The 23499-nt window shown below is 32.6% G+C and overlaps 1 protein-coding gene across 6 annotated transcripts; it reads left to right on the forward strand.

The window, feature by feature from the left end:
- The first annotated feature begins 5905 nt into the window (after positions 1 to 5905).
- Positions 5906 to 12943, forward strand: LOC112022665 (F-box protein SKIP23). 6 transcript variants are annotated; one of them, XM_065762647.1, is made up of 3 exons: positions 5906 to 6068; positions 9021 to 10351; positions 11634 to 12943. In XM_065762647.1, the coding sequence occupies exons 2-3, from the start codon at positions 10174 to 10176 to the stop codon at positions 12821 to 12823; spliced, it is 1368 nt and encodes a 455-aa protein (XP_065618719.1). In that variant the 5' UTR covers positions 5906 to 6068; positions 9021 to 10173; the 3' UTR covers positions 12824 to 12943. The 6 variants fall into 6 exon arrangements, 3 of the variants coding, with proteins under 3 accessions (XP_065618719.1, XP_023911045.2, XP_065618720.1); XM_024055277.2 differs by having other exon boundaries at positions 9026 to 10351; XR_010624654.1 differs by lacking the exons at positions 9021 to 10351; positions 11634 to 12943 and adding an exon at positions 7250 to 7723.
- Positions 12944 to 23499: the final 10556 nt, after the last annotated feature.

Below are 23499 nucleotides of genomic sequence, written 5' to 3' on the forward strand. Positions count from 1 at the left end.
ATACCCTTATCATTTCTTTTTTATGTTCTAAACTGAATTAATAATCGCAGAAGTAGTAGTAACACAAATTAGCATTTCTTTTTCCTGGTCTTCCTTCGTGCGAATTGCGTGTAGTTGATCTCATCTTGCTAAGCCAAAGTTTGTTTCTGGAAATTTATGGAGACAAGAGAGTTAGTGTTGATTTCTAACATATTGTGTGGCAAATGCTAGCTGTTTTTCCAAACATAACTTAAATGTTTGTTTGGATGCAATTTCTTCTGCTTTGTTCTCTGGGAGGAAAATGTCATTTTTCTTATTAATTTCCTGTATGTTCTGCTTATCAGATTCTATGCTAAGATTTGGGAGGGAGCTATTCAATTGCTTTAACCTTTACAATTGGATGACCTCAAGTAGCAGTGAGGAATTTGGAAACATCATACACAATATTACGTAGACTAAAGGAGAGGTCTAAACTTCCAACATTTTAGGTGTTGACAATGACAATTCATATCAGCAGAACTTTGTAAAGAATAGCATAAAAAGAACACAAAAAAGTTTCCAATTCGATGAGCATCTATCTTTTAACCACGCATCACCGTACTTTTCAGATTATCACAGTTTTACAAATACTGCACAAAATTTTATGTCTAACAAAAGACCCCAAATAAATAGAACACATATGGAGTACGAACAATCTGCCAGTAACAACACATTGCTAAGCAAATTTGAAAAATACAAAGAATTTCAATTCTCTATCTCATATACCATTGAATCCCACATCTCAGCTATCAGCACACCATCATTATTATTATTATTATTATTATTTTTTTTTTTTTTGGGGGGTAAGAACTCAAAAAACTTATTAAGAATCGGGCAGACTGGCGCCTAGGGGACAACCTTGCCACCTTTATCCTCCCAACTAAGTGAGTATATAAAGCCAAATGAGCAGGACAATGTAAAACATCAATTAAACACCCCTGAAATATATATTCACACACACAATCTATTTATGAAAAAATGGTAATTAAACAACCCCCCCAAATCAGCCAATGAAAGCAATTGAGTTAAAAAAACAAAACAGTACAGATTTTGTCACTAAAAAGAAAAAGATCTACATATTTTCCCTAGAAGATTGAAGAATACCGGACTATGTAAACATTTACATTGAAGAAGACCGAGCAGCACTTATCGGACGAGAGACCAAAAGAATGGCTCCATTGTAACCCACATACGATGAGGCCTCAGACGAGAGACTGGATATAGAATATTCTCAACCACATATGTGTCGAAGACTGGAAAGCGAAAATTAATGTTGGCCGGACCGCCCGGACCCAGGCATAAAGTTGATAGGGAAGCAGTTAGTTTATCTTTCTAGCCTTAAAATATCTCATCCTCCTGTGTAAAAGAAAGAAAATAGGAAAAAGGAAATCAGAAAATCAAGAAAATTAAATCTTTACACGCAAACCAAGAAAATATTTACCTCGAGTGCTCTTCATTATAATGTTGCTGTAAATCGGCTTGAGTTGGGAATGCGTTCTTGCAACTGCTACAAACATGCTTGAACTTCTTGTGAGTGAAACCATTATGGCTTTGCAGATCGGTACTGGCGTTGAATTCTCGCCTATCGCAATGCACACAAAATGCATGCGTTAGGTTTTTGTGCGCATTCATATCCTCAGACGTGATGAATGTTGAAGTACACAAGAGGCAGATATGTACTCCACTACTTTCTGGTTGCATGGTGAACTCGGTTTATTCACGCAGAAAGAAAGAACGAAATGAAAAAGAGATGTAGGAAGGTAGGCAATTCTATTTATATATATATATATATATATTAAAGAATAGTGACATGTAACTTATTTATTATATATTAAAGAATAATTTGTATTTTTAAGTTATTAGCACTTAATTAACACCTTTTTATTTTACAACAAATCTCTAAAAGAAAATAAATCAATCCTACGTTGATGGAACTTCAATTAAATTATGTATTCTTAATTATATTGTAAAAAAATTTAAATTATTGTCATTATTTTTGTAATGTTAATTTAATTTCTTTTATATACTTTTTTGCCCTACTCATTTATATTTAATATAAAGTATACTTTGAAAACTCATTTAAAATTGTTAATAAATAATATGATAAAATATTTTTTATTTTTATAATTTTTAAATTATTAATTAAATTATTTATGAATTAATTAACACCTTTTTATTTTACAACAAATCTCTAAAAGAAAATAAATCAATCCTACGTTGATGGAACTTCAATTAAATTATGTATTCTTAATTATATTGTAAAAAAATTTAAATTATTGTCATTATTTTTGTAATGTTAATTTAATTTCTTTTATATACTTTTTTGCCCTACTCATTTATATTTAATATAAAGTATACTTTGAAAACTCATTTAAAATTGTTAATAAATAATATGATAAAATATTTTTTATTTTTATAATTTTTAAATTATTAATTAAATTATTTATGATATCACCAGTTTGTCCATCGATCTAACCCCGATCCGACCATAAAACCGAAAATTATTTCTTTTTTCAATTCTTCCATAGATCCGGTTTTTAAAATCAAGCTTTGATGAAAAACCTTTTAATAGTTTAATACACCCTACAAAGTAAAATGTTTTTAATCAACCCTTAATTAGTATCTTCATTCTACATGTAATAAATCCAAATAACAATATCGTAATTGCCTAGGACTACTATATTATCAATGTACTAAATTTGTAGAGATTTGAGATATCTAGTACAAGCAAACCAGTATTTGAAGGCTTAACTCATGCCTAGTCACATAATATCAAAAGTCCAATTCATGTTATTCAATTATCAGTTTGTTTAGACAAAATACTAAAAATAGATTCATTGTCAAGATATATTGGAAGGAGAACAATGTAAAACAGAAACAAAATAAAGTAGGATTAATTTAAAATTTTAATTTTATTCCATCATATTTATAAGAGAACCTTTCCAAAGTTGCACTCAATAATAACATATAGAGATAAACTTTAACTTAAAAAGCTTAAACCCAATAAGTAGGTGCTTAATTAAGTTATATTAACTAATAATTTATCTCATCATTATTAAATGTAAGACTTTACTTACACGTGTAAATGGAGTAATATAGTATAAATAGATGCATTATTTCTAAAGGCTTGGTAACTTTGACCCAAATATGACTTTAGTTAAAGTAATACTCCAATACAAGGGACTAGTGCTGTAATTTTCTTTAGGATAAAAGATATTTACGTTAAGAGACACACAAATAGTAGGATTGTATTCAGATCATAAAAGATGCATGTAAAAGCGAAACAAAGAATTGAATATGCAATTGAAGAAAGACAATTAAAAAGAGAACATTTTCTTCATCTTTGCATTCTTTGATCAAACTTGAATTTCATGTTAACATGGTGATAAATATAACAACGTGAAATTTTAAAGACTGTTGATTACCATGTCAAACATTTATCTCTCATCTTAACAAAGATTCATATGAACATTCAAAGAACATAGAAGACCAAAATTGATGTTAAAAGAATATAAGACAAAAATTCAGAAAATTTAACATGCAAAATTAATTATGAAAAAATTTAAATAAAAAAACAATAAATTTAAATGGGGAGATGTTCACTAAATAACTAGAGAGAAAACTAGGATGTACTAAGACACATCCAAAGCAGGAACAACGGATATTTAATGACCTTTCCTTCTTGTTTTGTCCATAGTTTCTTAGAAGGAAGAGGGTGAGCAGCACAACAATTATAAAATTAAAATAATGTTATATGAACATAAAAACAAAATAAAGGCTTGGTAACTTTGACCCAAATATGACTTTAGTTAAAGTAATACTCCAATACAAGGGACTAGTGCTGTAATTTTCTTTAGGATAAAAGATATTTACGTTAAGAGACACACAAATAGTAGGATTGTATTCAGATCATAAAAGATGCATGTAAAAGCGAAACAAAGAATTGAATATGCAATTGAAGAAAGACAATTAAAAAGAGAACATTTTCTTCATCTTTGCATTCTTTGATCAAACTTGAATTTCATGTTAACATGGTGATAAATATAACAACGTGAAATTTTAAAGACTGTTGATTACCATGTCAAACATTTATCTCTCATCTTAAAAAAGATTCATATGAACATTCAAAGAACATAGAAGACCAAAATTGATGTTAAAAGAATATAAGACAAAAATTCAGAAAATTTAACATGCAAAATTAATTATGAAAAAATTTAAATAAAAAAACAATAAATTTAAATGGGGAGATGTTCACTAAATAACTAGAGAGAAAACTAGGATGTACTAAGACACATCCAAAGCAGGAACAACGGATATTTAATGACCTTTCCTTCTTGTTTTGTCCATAGTTTCTTAGAAGGAAGAGGGTGAGCAGCACAACAATTATAAAATTAAAATAATGTTATATGAACATAAAAACAAACAAACAAAGCTAGTAAGAAAAGTGCAGAAATTTGAAGAACATAGTTAAAATTTTAAGCTAAGAAATATAAATAAACTACTTACTAACATAAAAACATAAATTAAAAAGGGGAGAGATCACAAAGAAGGGAAGGAGGAAGCAAGAAAATAATAACCCACAACCAACATCAGGAGCTACAGATTTTGATTTGGATGAAAACTCTGAGCACGTGACCTTTTCCATAAGCACTAGAACATGCAAGCATCCCCAACGTACATGGCATGATTGGTGTTCTAGGCTGACACAAAAAGTCCTAAAAATTCTACCTATTCCAACCAAACAACACTTCCTCAAATTACCTGTAGCTCTTATTTGGGAGAAGGAAAAGGAATAGAATAGAAATGAATAAAATAAAAATTTTAAAATATTATATCCTTCCCTTGTTTAAAAGTTTTAATGAAAAGATTGAAAAATTCATTCCCTTATTTGGGAGTTTAAGTATGAGAGAATAGTCATTTCTCTCTATTTCCTTAAAATCTCAAAGTTTCATTTTTCTCAAAATTGGAGGGAATTGGAGGAAATAGAGCTAGATTAAATAAATTTTTTACTAGAACTTCCAAAATACCTATATATATTTAGTCCTTTATGTTACTTCTAAACAAAGTTTCTTAATTTCCATTCGTTTAATTTAAAACATCCAAACAATGTTACCTAATTACATTCTATTCCTTCATTTTTCATTTATTTCCCTTATTTAAATACATTCCATTCTATTACTTTCCATTCCTTTATGATTATTTTATTATATTCTATTTTATTTTTTTAAGAACTTCTAAACAAAGCCTTAAGACACATAGGTTTGGGTAATGCAAAAAAGAAAAAAATGAGGTGAAAAAAAATGAATTGGACCCAATAATAAATTGGGCTTGTAGAACTTTCATACAAATGGGTGTCAACAAAATTTAAAAAGGAAATAAATGAGAAATATGATATACCAAAATAGGTGGAGTATAAAGTGGAACATAAAAAAAATGTACAAAATAATTGTATTCCAATAAAAGGCATACAAGTTTAACCTTAAAATTAGGCTTATGAAATACTAGCTCGCTCAATCCGCCCAAATTGCTTGACTGGCTCCGCTCCACACTGATCTACATGGATATATATGATATTATTTCCAAGTGGGTTGGTCGAGTTAAATCATTAAAGTGGCAGGTTGGGTGACAAGTTTAGTAAACGGGAGGTGAGCCTGTCCCTTTTAAAACTACCAAAACTGTACTCTCTCTCTCTCTCTCTCAAAATTTGAAGTTTAGACAACATATAATTAAAACTAACATTTCAAATTTGCCGAGTTGAAATTGTAACGTCCTAGTCAGCTATTAAAAAAAAAAAAATTAAAGCAGATATTTTTGGGTTCCCACGTGTCCCCCACCTAACCCCACTACCCACCACTCATCTCACAATCCCACTACATCACTTGGCCGGCCATCCTTTCTTCTTATTTTCTTTTCTTTCTCTCATACACTCCTCTACTCTCATATTCTCTCTACCCGGTACTACCACCATCACCATTTCCACCATCATTTTCTAGCAAGATCACCAGAAAATTCTTGGGAACCCATAAATACCTTCGCATCCTTTTTTTGAGGTAAAAATTTCTCATCTTTTTGGTGGGTTTTGCACTTTTGCTTGAGGGTATTTTTATCTAAGGTTTAATAATGATACCCATGTGATTTATGAGCATTGGAAGTGATATTTATGTGTTTTTATGTATGGGTTTTGTATTGGTGGAATTATTTGATGAGTGTGTATATATTTTGTGCTATTGATGACTACTTAAGGTTTATGTATGGTGGAAAAATTTAGGAGTTTTAAGTTATAACATGTGATGGTTGGTAAATTTAATTTTTCCATTGGCATTGGGTTTATTTGGAGTTAGTTGAAGTTCTAAATTTCTTGTCTTGGAGGATATTTTGATTTTGCTTTCATGGGTTTCTTATTGATGTAGTGTAAATTTTATAGAAGTTAGTCATTATGTTGGAGATGATATTAAAGGGGTTAACTTTATAAATTAGAGTTTATGCCTTGTGAATCAATTTGTTGAGAAACTTTGGAAGTGGGATATATTATTATTGATGAGGCTAAATACTAGGCTTGCCTAATTAAGTGATTATTTGGCAATTCCTAAATTGTTACTAGATGCAATTTTAAGCTCTATACTTATTGTTATAGGTTTACTTGATATTGTTTAGGTTTTAGCTAATCCCCTTGAAGCTTGGAGAATAAGGATTTTGCGGTTGCGAGATAAGTAGCTTTTTAATGGGATTTTTGGAAAATAACCATGTTTTATAAATGTTGTTTGTGGGTCAAACACATTTTGGAAAATTATATATATATGGATATATGTTTTCTTAAAAGTATTGTATTATGACCCTATTATATATTATTATATATGAAAAGTGCATCATATTTGGTATTGCATTTGGGGAAATGCATGAATTGTTGATATGGAAGAATGAGCATCTTTTATTTAATCTTTGATAAGAAAATCATTGATTTTATGGTATATTGAAAAATTTAGAGATGCTTATCTTGTCTTGTATTATTTGGGAAATTGATAGAAAATTTCTTGACAAGAATGAAATTGAAAATCTTACAAACTTTGTAGAAGTTAGATTATTTAAGATTTTTTAAAACTACCTGGATATGAACTATGTGTTTCAAAGTAGTGTAACCTGTGAGTTTATGTTGTTTTAACACCATGCCATGGGTAATTTTCTGGTGATCACCCGATTTGGTTTTTGTGGCCTTTGTGACAACGGAATCAAGTTTAGGTCAGTGTCCTTTCACTTTGGGTGACACGTTCTTCCCTGCTATCCATGGGAGGAAGATGATTCCTTGATTGTGTGTGGGTAAGGCTGCTACCCATGGGGCCAAGAGACCACATGCAAGAGAGGTCTTATTTGACGCGCTTTCTCTGCTGTCCATGGGGCCAAGAGTCTGCATACCAGAGAGGACAATATCATGCCAGTTGTGAATGGGTGGATCCCCTGACTGGTCTATGTGGTAGTGGGTATATTTGAGATAAATTACCATATATTAGATTTTATGACTTTGGAATTATATTATTAGTGCTCATAGATTATAGTATATGGTTTCAAGATATTTACTTTGAGAAACTTGTATTTCATTATTAAATCATTCTTGTCATATTATTATTATAGTAGATGAGACTTGCATTTCCCCCACCCCCATTAAATATGCTACTTATTGGGCTCTGTCTCATCCCATTATTTTTATAAACTTTTCAGAGTAGACAATAGTCTTTTGAGACAGCTTTTTGATAGCTAATAGTAGTTAGACTAACTACTGACGGAGGCTAAACTTTTGCAATAGAGATATTAGATGTTGTACATTTTAGAATAGACTTGACTCATTCTTTTGTATATTATAGTGGTTGTGACTTTATTCCCACTGATGGGATAAGCTGTTGATATGTAATTAATTATTCAGACCTCTATTCTTTTGTGGCCATTGGTCCTTGTAATTATTGCTTAGAGATCTGACTTACTTTGAGAGTATATTTAATAGAATTATTATGATAATTCTTGATGTTGGTATTGGATATGATTTATGTGGATTGGATTGTTAAAGGAAAGAGAAAAAAAAAAAAAAAATCTATAGGACATTGGGTTTATTTGGAGTTAGTTGAAGTTCTAAATTTCTTGTCTTGGAGGATATTTTGATTTTGCTTTCATGGGTTTCTTATTGATGTAGTGTAAATTTTATAGAAGTTAGTCATTATGTTGGAGATGATATTAAAGGGGTTAACTTTATAAATTAGAGTTTATGCCTTGTGAATCAATTTGTTGAGAAACTTTGGAAGTGGGATATATTATTATTGATGAGGCTAAATACTAGGCTTGCCTAATTAAGTGATTATTTGGCAATTCCTAAATTGTTACTAGATGCAATTTTAAGCTCTATACTTATTGTTATAGGTTTACTTGATATTGTTTAGGTTTTAGCTAATCCCCTTGAAGCTTGGAGAATAAGGATTTTGCGGTTGCGAGATAAGTAGCTTTTTAATGGGATTTTTGGAAAATAACCATGTTTTATAAATGTTGTTTGTGGGTCAAACACATTTTGGAAAATTATATATATATATGGATATATGCTTTCTTAAAAGTATTGTATTATGACCCTATTATATATTATTATATATGAAAAGTGCATCATATTTGGTATTGCATTTGGGGAAATGCATGAATTGTTGATATGGAAGAATGAGCATCTTTTATTTAATCTTTGATAAGAAAATCATTGATTTTATGGTATATTGAAAAATTTAGAGATGCTTATCTTGTCTTGTATTATTTGGGAAATTGATAGAAAATTTCTTGACAAGAATGAAGTTGAAAATCTTACAAACTTTGTAGAAGTTAGATTATTTAAGATTTTCTAAAACTACCTGGATATGAACTATGTGTTTCAAAGTAGTGTAACCTATGAGTTTATGTTGTTTTAACACCATGCCATGGGTAATTTTCTGGTGATCACCCGATTTGGTTTTTGTGGTCTTTGTGACAACGGAATCAAGTTTAGGTCAGTGTCCTTTCACTTTGGGTGACACGTTCTTCCCTGCTGTCCATGAGAGGAAGATGATTCCTTGATTGTGTGTGGGTGAGGCTGCTACCCATGGGGCCAAGAGACCACATGCAAGATAGGTCTTATTTGACGCGCTTTCTCTGCTGTCCATGGGGCCAAGAGTCTGCATACCAGAGAGGACAATATCATGCCAGTTGTGAATGGGTGGATCCCCTGACTGGTCTATGTGGTAGTGGGTATATTTGAGATAAATTACCATATATTAGATTTTATGACTTTGGAATTATATTATTAGTGCTCATAGATTATAGTATATGGTTTCAAGATATTTACTTTGAGAAACTTGTATTTCATTATTAAATCATTCTTGTCATATTATTATTATAGTAGATGAGACTTGCATTTCCCCCACCCCCATTAAATATGCTACTTATTGGGCTCTGTCTCATCCCATTATTTTTATAAACTTTTCAGAGTAGACAATAGTCTTTTGAGACAGCTTTTTGATAGCTAATAGTAGTTAGACTAACTACTGACGGAGGCTAAACTTTTGCAATAGAGATATTAGATGTTGTACATTTTAGAATAGACTTGACTCATTCTTTTGTATATTATAGTGGTTGTGACTTTATTCCCACTGATGGGATAAGCTGTTGATATGTAATTAATTATTCAGACCTCTATTCTTTTGTGGCCATTGGTCCTTGTAATTATTGCTTAGAGATCTGACTTACTTTGAGAGTATATTCAATAGAATTATTATGATAATTCTTGATGTTGGTATTGGATATGATTTATGTGGATTGGATTGTTAAAGGAAAGAGAAAAAAAAAAAATCTATAGGTACTTTGAGATGTCTTTCTCATGCTTTGGATCCTTTGGAGTTTGGGGCATGAGAGAAATTGCCTAAACTTTCAACCGACCCATCATTTTTGCAAGTTAGTGGGTCGGTGGTGGCCAGTTTGGTATATTTCCAAATATTAAGAAATAGTGAAATACTAACGAGTACTAATTTGATTCGTAATAGAACTCTTATTCTATATTAAAGCAAGAGTAGCCGAGTCTTTTCAATCCAAATCTTTCTTAGAGAGTTTCTCAGAAATCTGAGAGAGAGGAAGAGAGTTTTAAGTCACTTTTGTGATAATATGTCTTCGTCGTCTTCGAGTCCAACTATGGAACAAGAGGACCTTAATAATGAGCAAAGCAAGCCGAGTTTCCAGGTTTCGGGTACTTCCACGTCGACCCAAGTGGTTTCCAATATTAACCCTACCACAAAATCGCCGCTTCTGAACACACCACCGAGTGTGGCCGACTCGCATGCAGGTTCATATCCCTACGTACCTATTATTTTTCGTTTTCGTTTATTGTTCAGTTGAGTTGAATGGAGTCAGTTTCATATTACTTTTGCCGTTACGTGATTCCGGGATGTTAAATTTTGAGTGACAGAATTATAAAAAGATGAACTTTTTTTTTTTTTTGAGAAAGATAAAAAGATAAACTGGAAGGGAAAAAAAAATATATTAAATTTTAGAGTTTTTCTTTAATTCAAGATGAAATTTGTTATTTAACATTTATAACTCTATTTTCAAGAAAAGTTACTCTTCGTACACCAAAAATTCCAATTCAGATAGTATAGATAATACTAATTATATATTTTCTTTTATAATATCATACCTAATTAATTAATTAATTAATTTTTTTTTTTTTTTGTTTTGTTGTGGGATAGAGGATTTCTGTTTATTTATTTAATTTTTCAAGACTATATTTCCAGATTGTATTTTTATTATTAGGAGTGGGATAATTAGTTCAAGATAGAATAGATAAATAGGCTTTGGGTTTGAGTCAGCTGGATCAAGTCTCCTTAATTGGTATGTGCCCCTATATCCTAGTGTTGGGCGAGTTGCCACCTCCCACCTTTCTTTGTTTGTTTATTTGTTTTTTAATTTTTTTTAAACAAAAAAAGAGTCAATTTATACCTACGGATGCTGAACAATGAAAAGACTGAAGTAGTCCATTTATCAATTAGAAGATCTTGGTTCTCTCTAAGCAATTATTATAAAAATTTGATCCACCTCAGTTTATTTGATGATTTTAGATTGCTATATATAGAGTTGTGAAGCGTTGGTGTCTTTAAATATTTTTGTAAAGAATGAAAGTTTTGAATCTCTCATTCCTGGCCGGAACGTGCCCAAGATTGTTTTCCGATGTTCCTAATTTGTACTCTGGAGACATCTGTTTAAACTATTTAGTATAGTTGTTGAGATTAATGTTCTACATGCTGTATCAAATTTGCATATCTATATATCCTATTAATTTACTTTACCTCGTGTTACATATTTTTACTAATATAGTTGCTTTATTTCTCTTCCCTTGCACACCTATTTATGCTTTTAATTCACTCTACCTCATGATACGTATTTTTACTAAGGAAAAAAGTTAACTGATACTATAAAGCCATTGGTTTAGAAACTATTTTTTTTACTCAAAAAAAATTAATCAACTTTTTTACTACTATTTATATTTCTTAAAATGTTCTATTAATAATTACCTAAAAAATTACCGACTCTTTTATTAATCTAGTTGTTTTATTTCTTTTTCCTTGCAGTGAAAATGAACCAGTGGTCCTTGCTTCCCATGGAATTGTTGAATCTCATCGAAGAGAGTCTTGACCTGTACCATGATAAAGTTAGGCTACGTTGTATTTGTTCTTCATGGCGGTCTTGCCTATTAAAAATGCCTAACCACAAACAACATCAACTTCCTTGGTTGTTACTACCTCATAGCGTTGGATCCTTATGTGCATTCTTTGACTCACTAGAGAAGAAGGTTCACAAAGTTGAGTTGCCTGAGGCTGGAGAGAAGGTGTTTAAGGGTTCAGCATATGGTTGGGTGGTGGTTGCTGAGAAGAGTGGTGCAATATTTCTGCTTAATCCACTTACAAGGAACAAAATTAAGCTTCCTCCAAGGTCCAAGTTTCCAGATGTAAGAAAGTATCGTGCTGACAAAGTTGGGAATGAGTATCTTATTTGGATTTATAGTGCAGTATTGGCTCCCGGTCGGTACCAATCCCATGATGCAACCCATGTACTAAACTATCTGTTGCGAAAAGTCATCTTATCTTCAAGCCTTACCTCAATGGATTTTGTAGCAGTGGCTCTGTATGGTGAGTATGGGCATCTGGCCTATTGTAAACGTGGAGACAAAAAATGGTCTCTCATCGATAATAAGTTTCCTTCCTGTGATGATATCATATTTCACGAAGGACAATTGTATGCATTAAAATGTAATGGACAACTTATAGTTTGTGACATTGATTCTTGCCCAAAGCCAACAGTTACAGAGGTTGCACCTGCTTATCCAAGAATTCAGGGTGGGGATATGTATTTGGTAGGGTCTTCCAGCGGGCTAATGATGGTCCGACGATGTATACACGTAGACATATGTTCTGTTTCTAACAAGGAGATATATACAAGCAAGACATTATCTTTTATGATTTTCAAGCTTGATACGAGCGGTCGAAATTGGTATCAGGTTCAAAGTTTAGGTGATGATGTGTTGTTCTTGGGATTGAATTCATCTTTAGCGATTTCATCTCATGATTTTCCTGCATACAAGAGAAATTGTATATATTTTACGGATGTTAACTACAATTTTGGTTTGAAGGGAACTGGAAGACCTTTTGATGAAGGTGTATTCTGCTTGGATGAAAAGAAGATTGAACCTCTGCCAACTTACTCAAGTGATTTAAATGAGGTTTGGCCAGCACCGATTTGGGTAACGCCCAATCCCTATTGATTAATTTTATTTTGTAAAACCTACTTTCTTTTTTTTAATGGAATTTTGTAATGCCTACTTGCTTCAACATATGAGACTTTATAGCTTAATTTAGTCGAGTGGAAATTCTTCTTGCTTCAACATATGAGACTTTATAGCTTAATTTCTTGCTTCAACATATGAGACTGTATAGCTTAATTTAGTTGAGTGGAAATTCTTCATTAGTACAATAATTAAAAAAGGAGAAGATAAATAAGCAAATATTTGCTTATTTATCTTCTTCTTTTTTTTAATTATTATACTAATGTCTATTGGAAAATGTTAACTGATGTTTCATTATGAAAAGCGACTTACCTAGAATCCTAGATAGGGCAAATTAAACGTCCTAGCACACAATGTTAAAATATAAACTCTTTCTATATATATATATATATATATATTTTCCAAATGTGTCAAAACTCATTTATTATACACTCACTCATTGATAAGGTGAGAGCTTGTAATCAGTGGAATCTCACATCACCTAGGTATGGAAAAAAGAAAGGCCTTATATGTGGGTTGAATATCCAAAAAGTTAACAACATATTTCCTCTACTTTGCATGTGCTTGGTTTGGTAATTTGACATTTTGGTGGAATACAACCGGTTGTTTATTATTTTTCTACTTCTCTAGTTTGTTTAGCCTGAATATTATTGGAGCACCTCATTAACCTTGATGGAGAATATGATTCTCACAATGAACTGTCTTTTGGCCAAGTATATATATAAGGTTTTTCAATTAAATTAAGGTTTTGTGTGTGTGTGTGTGTGTGTGTGTGTGTGTGTGTGTGTGTGTGTGTGGAGAATGGACTATTAAATACAATTGAAAAGGCGACAACACTGAAGATGCTATCACAAGCATGCTTAAGAAATTAAGATCAAATCTTTAAACACGTATGGGCATGTTTAGTTGATTACGGTGGAGCATTTATCAAGTTGAAGATTGGTGACAAGGAAAAGATTCTTGCTAATGTCTAATGACTCGATAAAACTTCATGCAATGCTAGGCAACTTCTACATGTATCACCCTTCACTAAGAGAGTGCGTGCCCAATGAAATTGGTTTTCAGAAGTGTCTAGTGAGCAGTGGTGGAGTCACTTGCATGAGGATTGAGGGGGGGGCCTTGGCCCTCCCAAAATTTTTGAAAAAAATTAATTTTTTTTTATAGAAATATCCTAAATAATCTGAAAACGCACATTTACTAGTAGTGAGTGCATGCCATATCTCATTTATCAGAAGTGAGAAGAGTGCCCGAATCTCAGGTCCTCTCTTTCTGGTTGCCTGTGTTATGCATTGGCATTAGCACCAAAAAAGGAAAACAAAAAGTGGAACATGGTAAAATTGAGGCATTCTTAACCAGGATAGTATTAAATTAGGCTATTTTTAGTCTTTCAAAACAGAAATTAGGTCCTTTTTAGGTGTAGGTCAAGAGTGCTGATGATTGAAATTGATTTGTTATCAACTTTATTAGGGAGTTCTGGTGTACGTGAAGAGTCCATGAATCACCTAATCTTGTAAATTAGTACTTAATCACTCGACATTATACAAACCAACCCAACATAGATGATTGGTGCATAATAGAAATGATAGCAGTAATAAACATATGTAAAAAAATGATGTTGTTCTAATTATAACTTCTCATTTTAATAAATTATAGGAAAGATGTGGAAATAAAAAAGTTCTTGACCTTTTAATCAGCATAAAATCTAGAACTTACTAATAAAGTTGATAGGCCAAAAATGTATTAACCTCTTTGGCAAATTAATTAATTAAGTCAATTTAACATACAATAGCGTGGTAATACAAACAAATCACTAAATAACTAAATACAACAAAAATTAAATTTAACACAGGTGATTTATTTATAAATGGAAAAAACCACAAAGGCAAAATCCCACCAAGTGAATTTAAGGCCACCACTCCCGAGAATTCACTATTATCAACAACAAGCATTTACAAGTAAAAGGAATCTCAGTACCCAATATCAACTTATAGTTGAACCTTTACTCTAATACCCAATTGGACTGGTATTGTAGAGACAATTTTTCCCTTCAATGCACGAATCCCAGTATGTGACTAACCAATGATATATGGATCCCAGTACGTAACTAACACACCAACTTGAGGATGATATTGGCTGCAAAGTTCTTCAATTCATCCACAATGAAGATTAAGAAGCTTCTTAGTCACAAAACCCTTGGCGTAAAGACGCAGTAGCTTCTACAAAAAATATGATGAACTAGAGCAAATTCTATCTCCGGTCACAATATGTGTGTATTATCACTTTGCATCACACATGATAGCTCTTAAAATAGTCCTTATATATGTCTAGAGTTGTAAGAAAAGAAATCCTACACAAATACTCAATGATATGCGTATAATCAGATCTAGAATTTCCAATTTCGTAATTCTCGACCAATACAACTTGTGTCGAGTTTTTGTCAAGCTTCAGCAATAATCCTCGATGGAAAGGATTATGTCGAGACTTCTGTCGAGTTTTAATCAGCAGCACATTTAGTCAGATTTGCATGACTTCAATACTAAACTTGAACAGTTGTTTCTTGAAGTACTAAACTCATCCTAGATCTACCCAATTACTAGTAAAGTGCGTTTTGTCAAAGGATTAGCCAATTACATCAAATATGTCCGTAACAATCTACACCTTTGGCAATTCGTGACAAAACCTTATTTTTAATTTTATATCTTATTTTTATAGAGGGAGATAGATATTATCTGGTTTTGCAAGATATTAGTTTACAAAAATTAGATTCAAACTATTAGGAGAAATTAATCTATAATTGACAATTTAACACATTTGCAACATTTTTTTTTTTTTTAAACATTTTAAAGTTTCAATTGGGTTAGGGTTCTATTGGTCTCCTACATTAAGAGTCTTAATAGATATGAAAAGGAAAAATGCATTAAAAGCTTTATAAAATGTTCACAATATGATGTGACATTGACTATCATTAATAAAATTCATCAATCTAACTAATGAATGTTTAAATCACTTTTTTGTGATTAGTAACATGAAAATTTGTAAACCAATAGTAAAATTTGTAATATCTTTAACATCACTAATAAAAAAAATGCATAACCTTTAAAAAATATATATAATTTTATAAAAATTTGGGCTTTTAACTATTGGATGTGAGGCCTTTTTCTCTAAGGGCAATTTTTTTTTTTTTTTTTTGGTGGGGCCTTAGGACTAGGCCTAACTTGCCTAGACCTTGGGCTGGCCGCCACCGCCTCCGCCGCTGCTGTCACCACCACCTTTGCTTCGCATGATTAAATATGTATGGCTGCCTAGTACTAGTAAAATACAAACATTGTTGCTTAAACGAAAATATGGCTGAGTATTTGTAGAGACCATGGTCAAATTATATTTAAGGATAAGTTGTGTCCAATTAATAATGGATTCTTTGTAAATATAAAATGCATGAATGCCTGCATGGATTAGTGGAGAGGTCAGGTATAGATTACTTGACCTTTTCTCAAAATTGGAGCTGTCATTACTTAGGCCAAAATTGAATTTAAATAAATAAATAAAATTCACTTACCATTTCGTTACAAAATTAAACAAAATTTGAATTGATCTTATAATTGGGGTGCAACGATATCTTCTTTTTCTGTATTTACGTTGTTGGGAATCCTGAACTTTTTTGCATTAAGATTTTGCAATAAGATCTCGGTTTTAAAGTAATTTTACAATCTGGTCGTAAAGATTTTGCAATAAAGTTAAGGAAATGATCTCCCAATTGGTTTCCATAATACTAGGTAAGTGAAGTATATAATAGAAACGCATAAAGATTAATGCATATCTATATATGAGAACATCTCAGATCAACCACGGAAGGTACTTAAACTTTTCATTATTATTATTTTTTTTTTTTGGGGGGTAATTCACCTTTTATTCATTGAAACAAAACATAGATTACAAAGGAAAATCCCAGAATAAACCAGCAAAGGGAAACGTCCTTGCTATAGCAACCAAAAACAAAACTAACCATAAAACCAAAGCAAGCCAGAATAAATGGCAAAGCAAAACACACTAACAACTGTACTAACAACTAAACAAAACATCTACTATAAGGCATCCCAACTAGTACCTTTAGCATAGTAGCACATAGATAGACTAGCACTTTGGTAAAACATAGCAGCACAAGATTTCAAGGATCAAATTAAAATACTACTTGATTCAATCCCTCAATTACAACAGATGGTAGCATTCAAAACTGACTTCTTAAACTTAGTTTTAAACCCCAACCTAGCTTTGTCATCCTTAATGATGCTTCTCATTAGTTGATCTTCTGTCCAAATTCTTTCTTCATGAACTATGGCATTTCTTTGCAACCAAATATGGTAGGCCGTTGCCCACCAAGCAAGTTTGCAAGCTATTACTCTCAGCCCCTCCCCTTTTAACTCTCTAGCCCCCCAAGCAATCAAGTCCTCCCACACAAATTGAGCATTTGAAACTAGACACAACTTCATCATGCCATCCCAAATTCTTCTAGTGAAAGAACATTCAAAGAAGACATGATCTCTACTTTCAAGGCAATTTCTACAAAAAAACACATAAGCTATTACCCAAGTACCCCCACTTGGCCATTTTATATTGTGTGGACAGCTCGTTGATTACAGCGAACCAACCAATAAACGAATATTTCGGGATAGTTAAGTGAAATCATAGAAGCTTCCACCACTCAACTTCACTAGATTTATCTCTAATCTCAGCATATGTTGCAGTACAAGAAAACTTCCCAAATTTAGTTGCTTGCCAAAGGGCTTTATCTTCATCTTTAAACTCAACAAGTAATAGTTGACACTGAATAGTTACAAGGGCATCAGATCTAGCAGGCTTCCAAATCTATGTCTTATCTTTCAGCATAGAATCCACTTTACCTTCAAGATTACTTGCAACATCATAAATGACACGAGAACCAAATCTTTGAACCAATACCCCAGCAAGATGCAAAAGGCCATGCCAAAGAAATATAGTTTTCCTATCCCCCACATCAAACCTGATAAACTTCCTTGCTTCATCCCTCAATTTAAGAATTGCTCTCCTACTCCAAGTACATTCTTGTGGAATTTCTACAGTCCAAAAACACTTACCTTTGAGAAGATTTGCATAAATCCAAGCCACCCAAAGAGATCTAGCATTAGCAAACAAGTTCCAAATGTGTTTCATTATAGCAACTCTATTCCAACTTGCAACTCTTTGCAATTCTAACCCTCCCTCTCTTTTAGGTAAACAAACTTTTTCCCATGCTACTTTGGTTTTCCCTTTGCCAGTACCTTGCCCTTACCACAACAAATGATTGAAATTTTGCTCCAGAGTCATGATGACCTTCTTAGCGAGGATAAAGTTACTTGACCAAAATCGTTGAATACTATATAGAACAGATTGAAGAAGTTGTAACTTGCCAGCAAAAGATAGTTTCCTTAATCACCATGATTTGATTTTGCCTTGAATTTTATCAATAAGTAGCTGGCAATCCTTCAACCTTAATCTACCAGAGATAAGAGGTAATCCTAAGTATCTAACTGGAAGAGTACCCTTCTAAAATTGCAACACATCCAGAATTTGCCCTTTTACATCTTGAGGCACAGCTGAGAGGAAAACTTCACTCTTGCTTGGATTTATATCCAAACCAAAGGCTACTTTAAATTCTTCAAGGCCCTCTTTTACTAGATTTATTGTAGGAAGATTAGCAACAAATATGAGGAGGTCATCAACAAAACTCAAGTGGGTAATCTTCAAAGCTTTGAAGTAAGGATGGAACTTAAACTGAGTAGGTTCTTGAATCTTCCTTTGCATGATCCTTGTGAAGCTTCCATGGCAATAACAAAGAGATAGGGAGAAATAGGATTGCCTTGCCTAAGTCCTTCACCTCCTTTGAAGTAGCCAACCATACTTCCATTTAAAGATATAGAAAACCTCAGATTGGTGATGCACTCCCTTATCAACATCACCAACTTCACTGGACAACCAGCAGCTATCAAGCACATAATAATAAAATTCTGATTTACAGAGTAATAAGCTTTCCTTAGGTCTGCTTTAATAGCACATCTACCTAGACTAGAATTTTGTATAGCCTTTAACTAATTCATGGGCAAGAAGAACATTTTCTAAGATATTTCTACCTTTACTGAAAGCTGTTTGATTAGAGTTTACTAGAAAATTTAAGCAAGCTTGAAGCCTATTGGCAAGGACTTTGGTGATGCATTTGTACACCACATTACAGCAAGCAACAAGTCTAAAATTAGCTATGATGGATTTGGGATCTTTGGTATTGGAGTAATTAGTGTAGAATTTACCTTAGTAAGAAGCTTCCTTGATATGAAGAAAGATGCAATGGCTGCAACAAAATCTGATTTTACAATATGCCATGCATTCTTAAAAAATTCCACAGTGAAGTCATTTGGTTCAGGTGCTCTCTTGCTTTCCATGGAGAATAAAACCTTTTTCTTTTTTCATCTCAGTCTCTGTGACCTTTCTCTGCATGAATGACTTCATATCATTGGGAATCTATTCCTGGAATAAAGAAGAGACAGTTTGAATCATGGCAGCTTCATCCACATCATTTGAGGATCCTAACAGCTTCTGATAAAAATCAACCACAAGATCGATCCTTGATCTGGTCAACTTCTTCTACTCAATTCCCATCACCAACCAACAAGCATTTAATGGCATTTCTTTCTTGCCTAGTCTTAATAAGGCAGTGAAAATAGAAAGAATTATCATCCCCCAAGTTAAGCCATTTATTCCTAGATTTTTGCTTGCCAAAGCCTCTTCTGCACTACTAATTGAAATGTACTCATGGAGTAATTCATCCTCTACCCTTTTGGATAAGCAACAATCAGATTACAGCATTTTCCTTTGAAAGTTCTCAAGCTTTTCTCTTGCCAACTCAACCCTTAGAGTAACCCCCCTAAATAAATCTTTATTTATTTATTTCACTCATTCTTGATACTTAAACTTTACCAAAAATGAGTGAAATAAGACTACAACCTGAGAAATATTAAACAAGCCGAACAATGGTGGCAAAATTCAAACAAGCTAACCAATGGATTGGGATAAAAACTAATCTGAATATTGGATAAATTGATAGTTCAAAAACCTAAAATAGCAAATAAAGGCTTAGTATTTTCAATCGCCAAAAGCTGGAAAAAGAGAAAGAAAAACCCAAATGAGTAGTTTTCTAATAAATAAAATGAATCCATCTTTAAAGACTCATGAGAAAAGGCCTTTCCAACCATCTTCAGCTCTTTGCCTAAACCTTGAAGCCTCTTGAGTCATTAAAGACTGCAGAAAGACCTTTCCAACCATCTTTAGCTCTTTGCCTAAACCTTGTAGCCTCTTGAGTCTGGTTTTGCAGAAGTTCTTCAATCTTGGGAAGCTCACTAAGCTCTTGACTACTGATGCTATTTTGTTTTAGAAAGCAATATGTGGAGATGAGCTTGTTGTGATATCATTCCAACTTTTAAATCTCGAAGATCCTGTTTCATTTGTTGATACTTCAACACCATCTCACTCATTCTAGCAGAGCATGTGCGAAGTTCACACTTGTACTGATCTCGTGTATCAATTAACTTTTTTTGCTTCCCCATAAGCCTGAAAGTTTCTTGGTCTTTTTGAACTGAAATATGCAGACTTTGCACAAGATCATCAAGTTGGTTAAGGTAATTGAAAGTTCGTTTAGACCCCTTAATAGATTGTTTAAGCCTAGTTTATTAACCAAGTGATTACTTAGATTAATTATCAAATTTAGGTTAAAACACAAATATATCATATCATGCAAAGATGCGGAAAAGTAGATAACACCACTATATGATGACTTAAGAAAACCAATGAAACTAACAATTTCAAGGTAAAAACTTGGAAAGGATTTGACCTAACTATCCTCGAGGTAAATTAAATCCACTATAAGAGAATCAAAGTTTTTACAAAAGATTTAACCATAAATCTAATGCCACCTAATGTAGTAATTTATTGACACGACTACGTGCAAACTCCGAATCTAAGGACTCATTCTCTTCTTAGATTTATAAGAACACAAGCACACCCTTACTTGTGACTTTGAGATCCCACTCAAAGGTTTAGCAACACAAACTCTCTAGTTTGTGACTCCGAGACCACCCTTGAAGGTTTAGATTATCAACAGTTGTTATCTTGTTGCAACAACTTCAGATCTACTAGATCTAATGATATGAGAATAATTTCCGGTAGTAACTTTGATAGAGGAAAGCACAATACCTTTTAGATCTCACAAGAGCACCTCCAAAGTCTCTCAAAAAGCTCTAAAAATGTAGTTAGGGTTTTCCTTTATATACTAGAAGTGTTTCACTTGAAACCCAAAACGTTTAAGCAGAGTTTGGGCTGAAATAGAATTCTACAAAAATTTCATGTTTGTGATTTTCGATAGGTCGAATCTAATTTTTGATTGGTCGAATTTCACTAAATTTGAATTCTTTGATTTTCATAGCTTCTATTTTCCTGTGTTTTGACTTGTAACACCTTGAGCATTGTCTAATAAACTCTATAGACTCTAAGATCTATATCTAGACAAATTTAAACTTACGGTTTGCCAATTGTTCTAAACTATTAGAACCTAACAGTAATGCCTAACAGATAGCATTTAACTTCTTCAAGGAAACCAGGTTTGTGCACAAGTAGCTCAAAAGCCTGTTTGAATCTAAGCAATATAGCTTCATCTAAAAGTGTTGCATCTACAAACAACGAGAAATAGGCCTCTAGCTCTAACAGGGCTCCTTGTAATTGCTCCATGGAAGGCTCTGGTGTGTCACTAGATGCAAAGAGGCTCTGGTGTGTCACAGGGCTCTGGTGTATCACTAGATGTAGGAATGTCCAGATTATTTATTGTTTTTGACACTTCTTCCAAAAGCTTGTGAAGAGAATCTTTTGATATAGAAAGGGGAAAGCCCACAATGAATGAAGTATCCTACAAAAGGAAGTTATTATTATGGACCAATATGTTAAATTACCGAATGTCGCAAAAACTTAAACTATTGGGATATGATAAATTTAATTATTTAACCACACAATTCTAATACAATAGAGGAGTAAGATCAGTATAATTAAAACAAAAGAATTCCATCATTACCAGTTATATCTCATCTTGTTGTAAAGAAGGTGGTGTAGTTTCAAGTTGATGAATCTCATGCAGTGTTCCATTATCAATATCTACTACAACCTCAGGATGAGATGGAATTGGCAATGATAATGTTATATGTTGTTCATTTGCATTTACGATCTGTTGCTTTTGCACTTCCTCCTCTTGCACCTGCTTTGTCTCCGCTTCCCTTCACTTAGCCTATTTCAACTGTCGATCTCTAGCTTCTTCTTGCTTTTTGGCCTTTTTCATTTCTTGTTTTTTAATCTCTTCAGCTTGCATCTTCTCAGATTCTTTATTTTTTCTCACAATTTCAGCCAAGCGATGTAGTTCAATTCTCCTTTCTACTTCTAATAGCTGTTTTCTCTTCTCTTCTATTCCTCCCATTCTTAACTAGGTTATTGCAAAAAACAAAAACGTCAAAGAAAAAGAAAATAATAAGCTTGAATTCCACTTTTGAAGGAAGCATAGAGAATAAATTATTGCGTTTAAGGATTTGAATTTATCATAAACAAATGAAAATTTAGAATGAAAATTTGACACAAGAAATTTGTATTTAATTAATTCATCCACACAACATAGAACTACTTTCGTAAAGCTAGTATTAATATCCTACCTTACTCAAGTCCAACGATATCTAGGAGAAATTACATATGTTTATACAATAGAAACGCAAAAAGACAAAGAATTTGTGTTAAGCAAGAGGTAACTATAGTATGAGATGGACTGATTTCAAAGTTATTAACTTAAAATGATTATTGATGTGTTAAGGATTTTACAAAAGAGGTAGATAGTAGATGACTGGATTTTTCAGATTAGAAGGGGATATTAATGCGTTGTTGTGAATAATGGGACAAAATTGGGAAATGCCCCGTTTGCGTAAAAAAACCAGCATTAATTATGCCTTATTTTCCAAACTAAATAGGGAAATGCCCCTCTTTTGAAAATCGAGTTTCTCAAAATCAATTTAGGCCCTATAGTGGCGTTTTTTAGAAGGCTATAGTGACGTTTTTAGGACCTATAGTAGCGTTTTTTAACTCGATTTCTATGAAATCAAGTTATAGGTAAAAAGAATTAAAAAAATTGCCTATAACTCGATTTTATGGAAGTTGAGTTACAAAACGTCACTATAAGTCCTGAAAATGTCACTATAGGTCCTTAAAAACGCTGCTATAGGGTTCCAGAATTTTTTTTTTTTTTATAACTCAATTTTGAGAAAATCGAGTTACAAAAGAGGGGCATTTCTCTATTTAGTTTGGAAAATAGGGCATAATGCTAGTTTTTTTGCTCAAACGGGCCATTTCCCAATTTTGTCCTGAATAATGTCAAAATTCTTTATGGAGTTTCTGGATAGATGGACCCAAATTAAAAAAGGAGCACTAGGTCCCTCATTAAAAAACAAGATCGCCATTAACCCTTCATTTCTCTTGTATTATCAATAAGTTAGCATATTAGAGGTTCAAGTGAGATAACCCAATGATAATCGTATGCTTTGTACTACCTCAAACATGTGTTTCAAGTT

This window comes from Quercus suber, unplaced genomic scaffold (assembly GCF_002906115.3).
Source record: "Quercus suber isolate HL8 unplaced genomic scaffold, Cork oak 2.0 scaffold_467, whole genome shotgun sequence".
NCBI classification, from domain to species: domain Eukaryota; kingdom Viridiplantae; phylum Streptophyta; class Magnoliopsida; order Fagales; family Fagaceae; genus Quercus; species Quercus suber.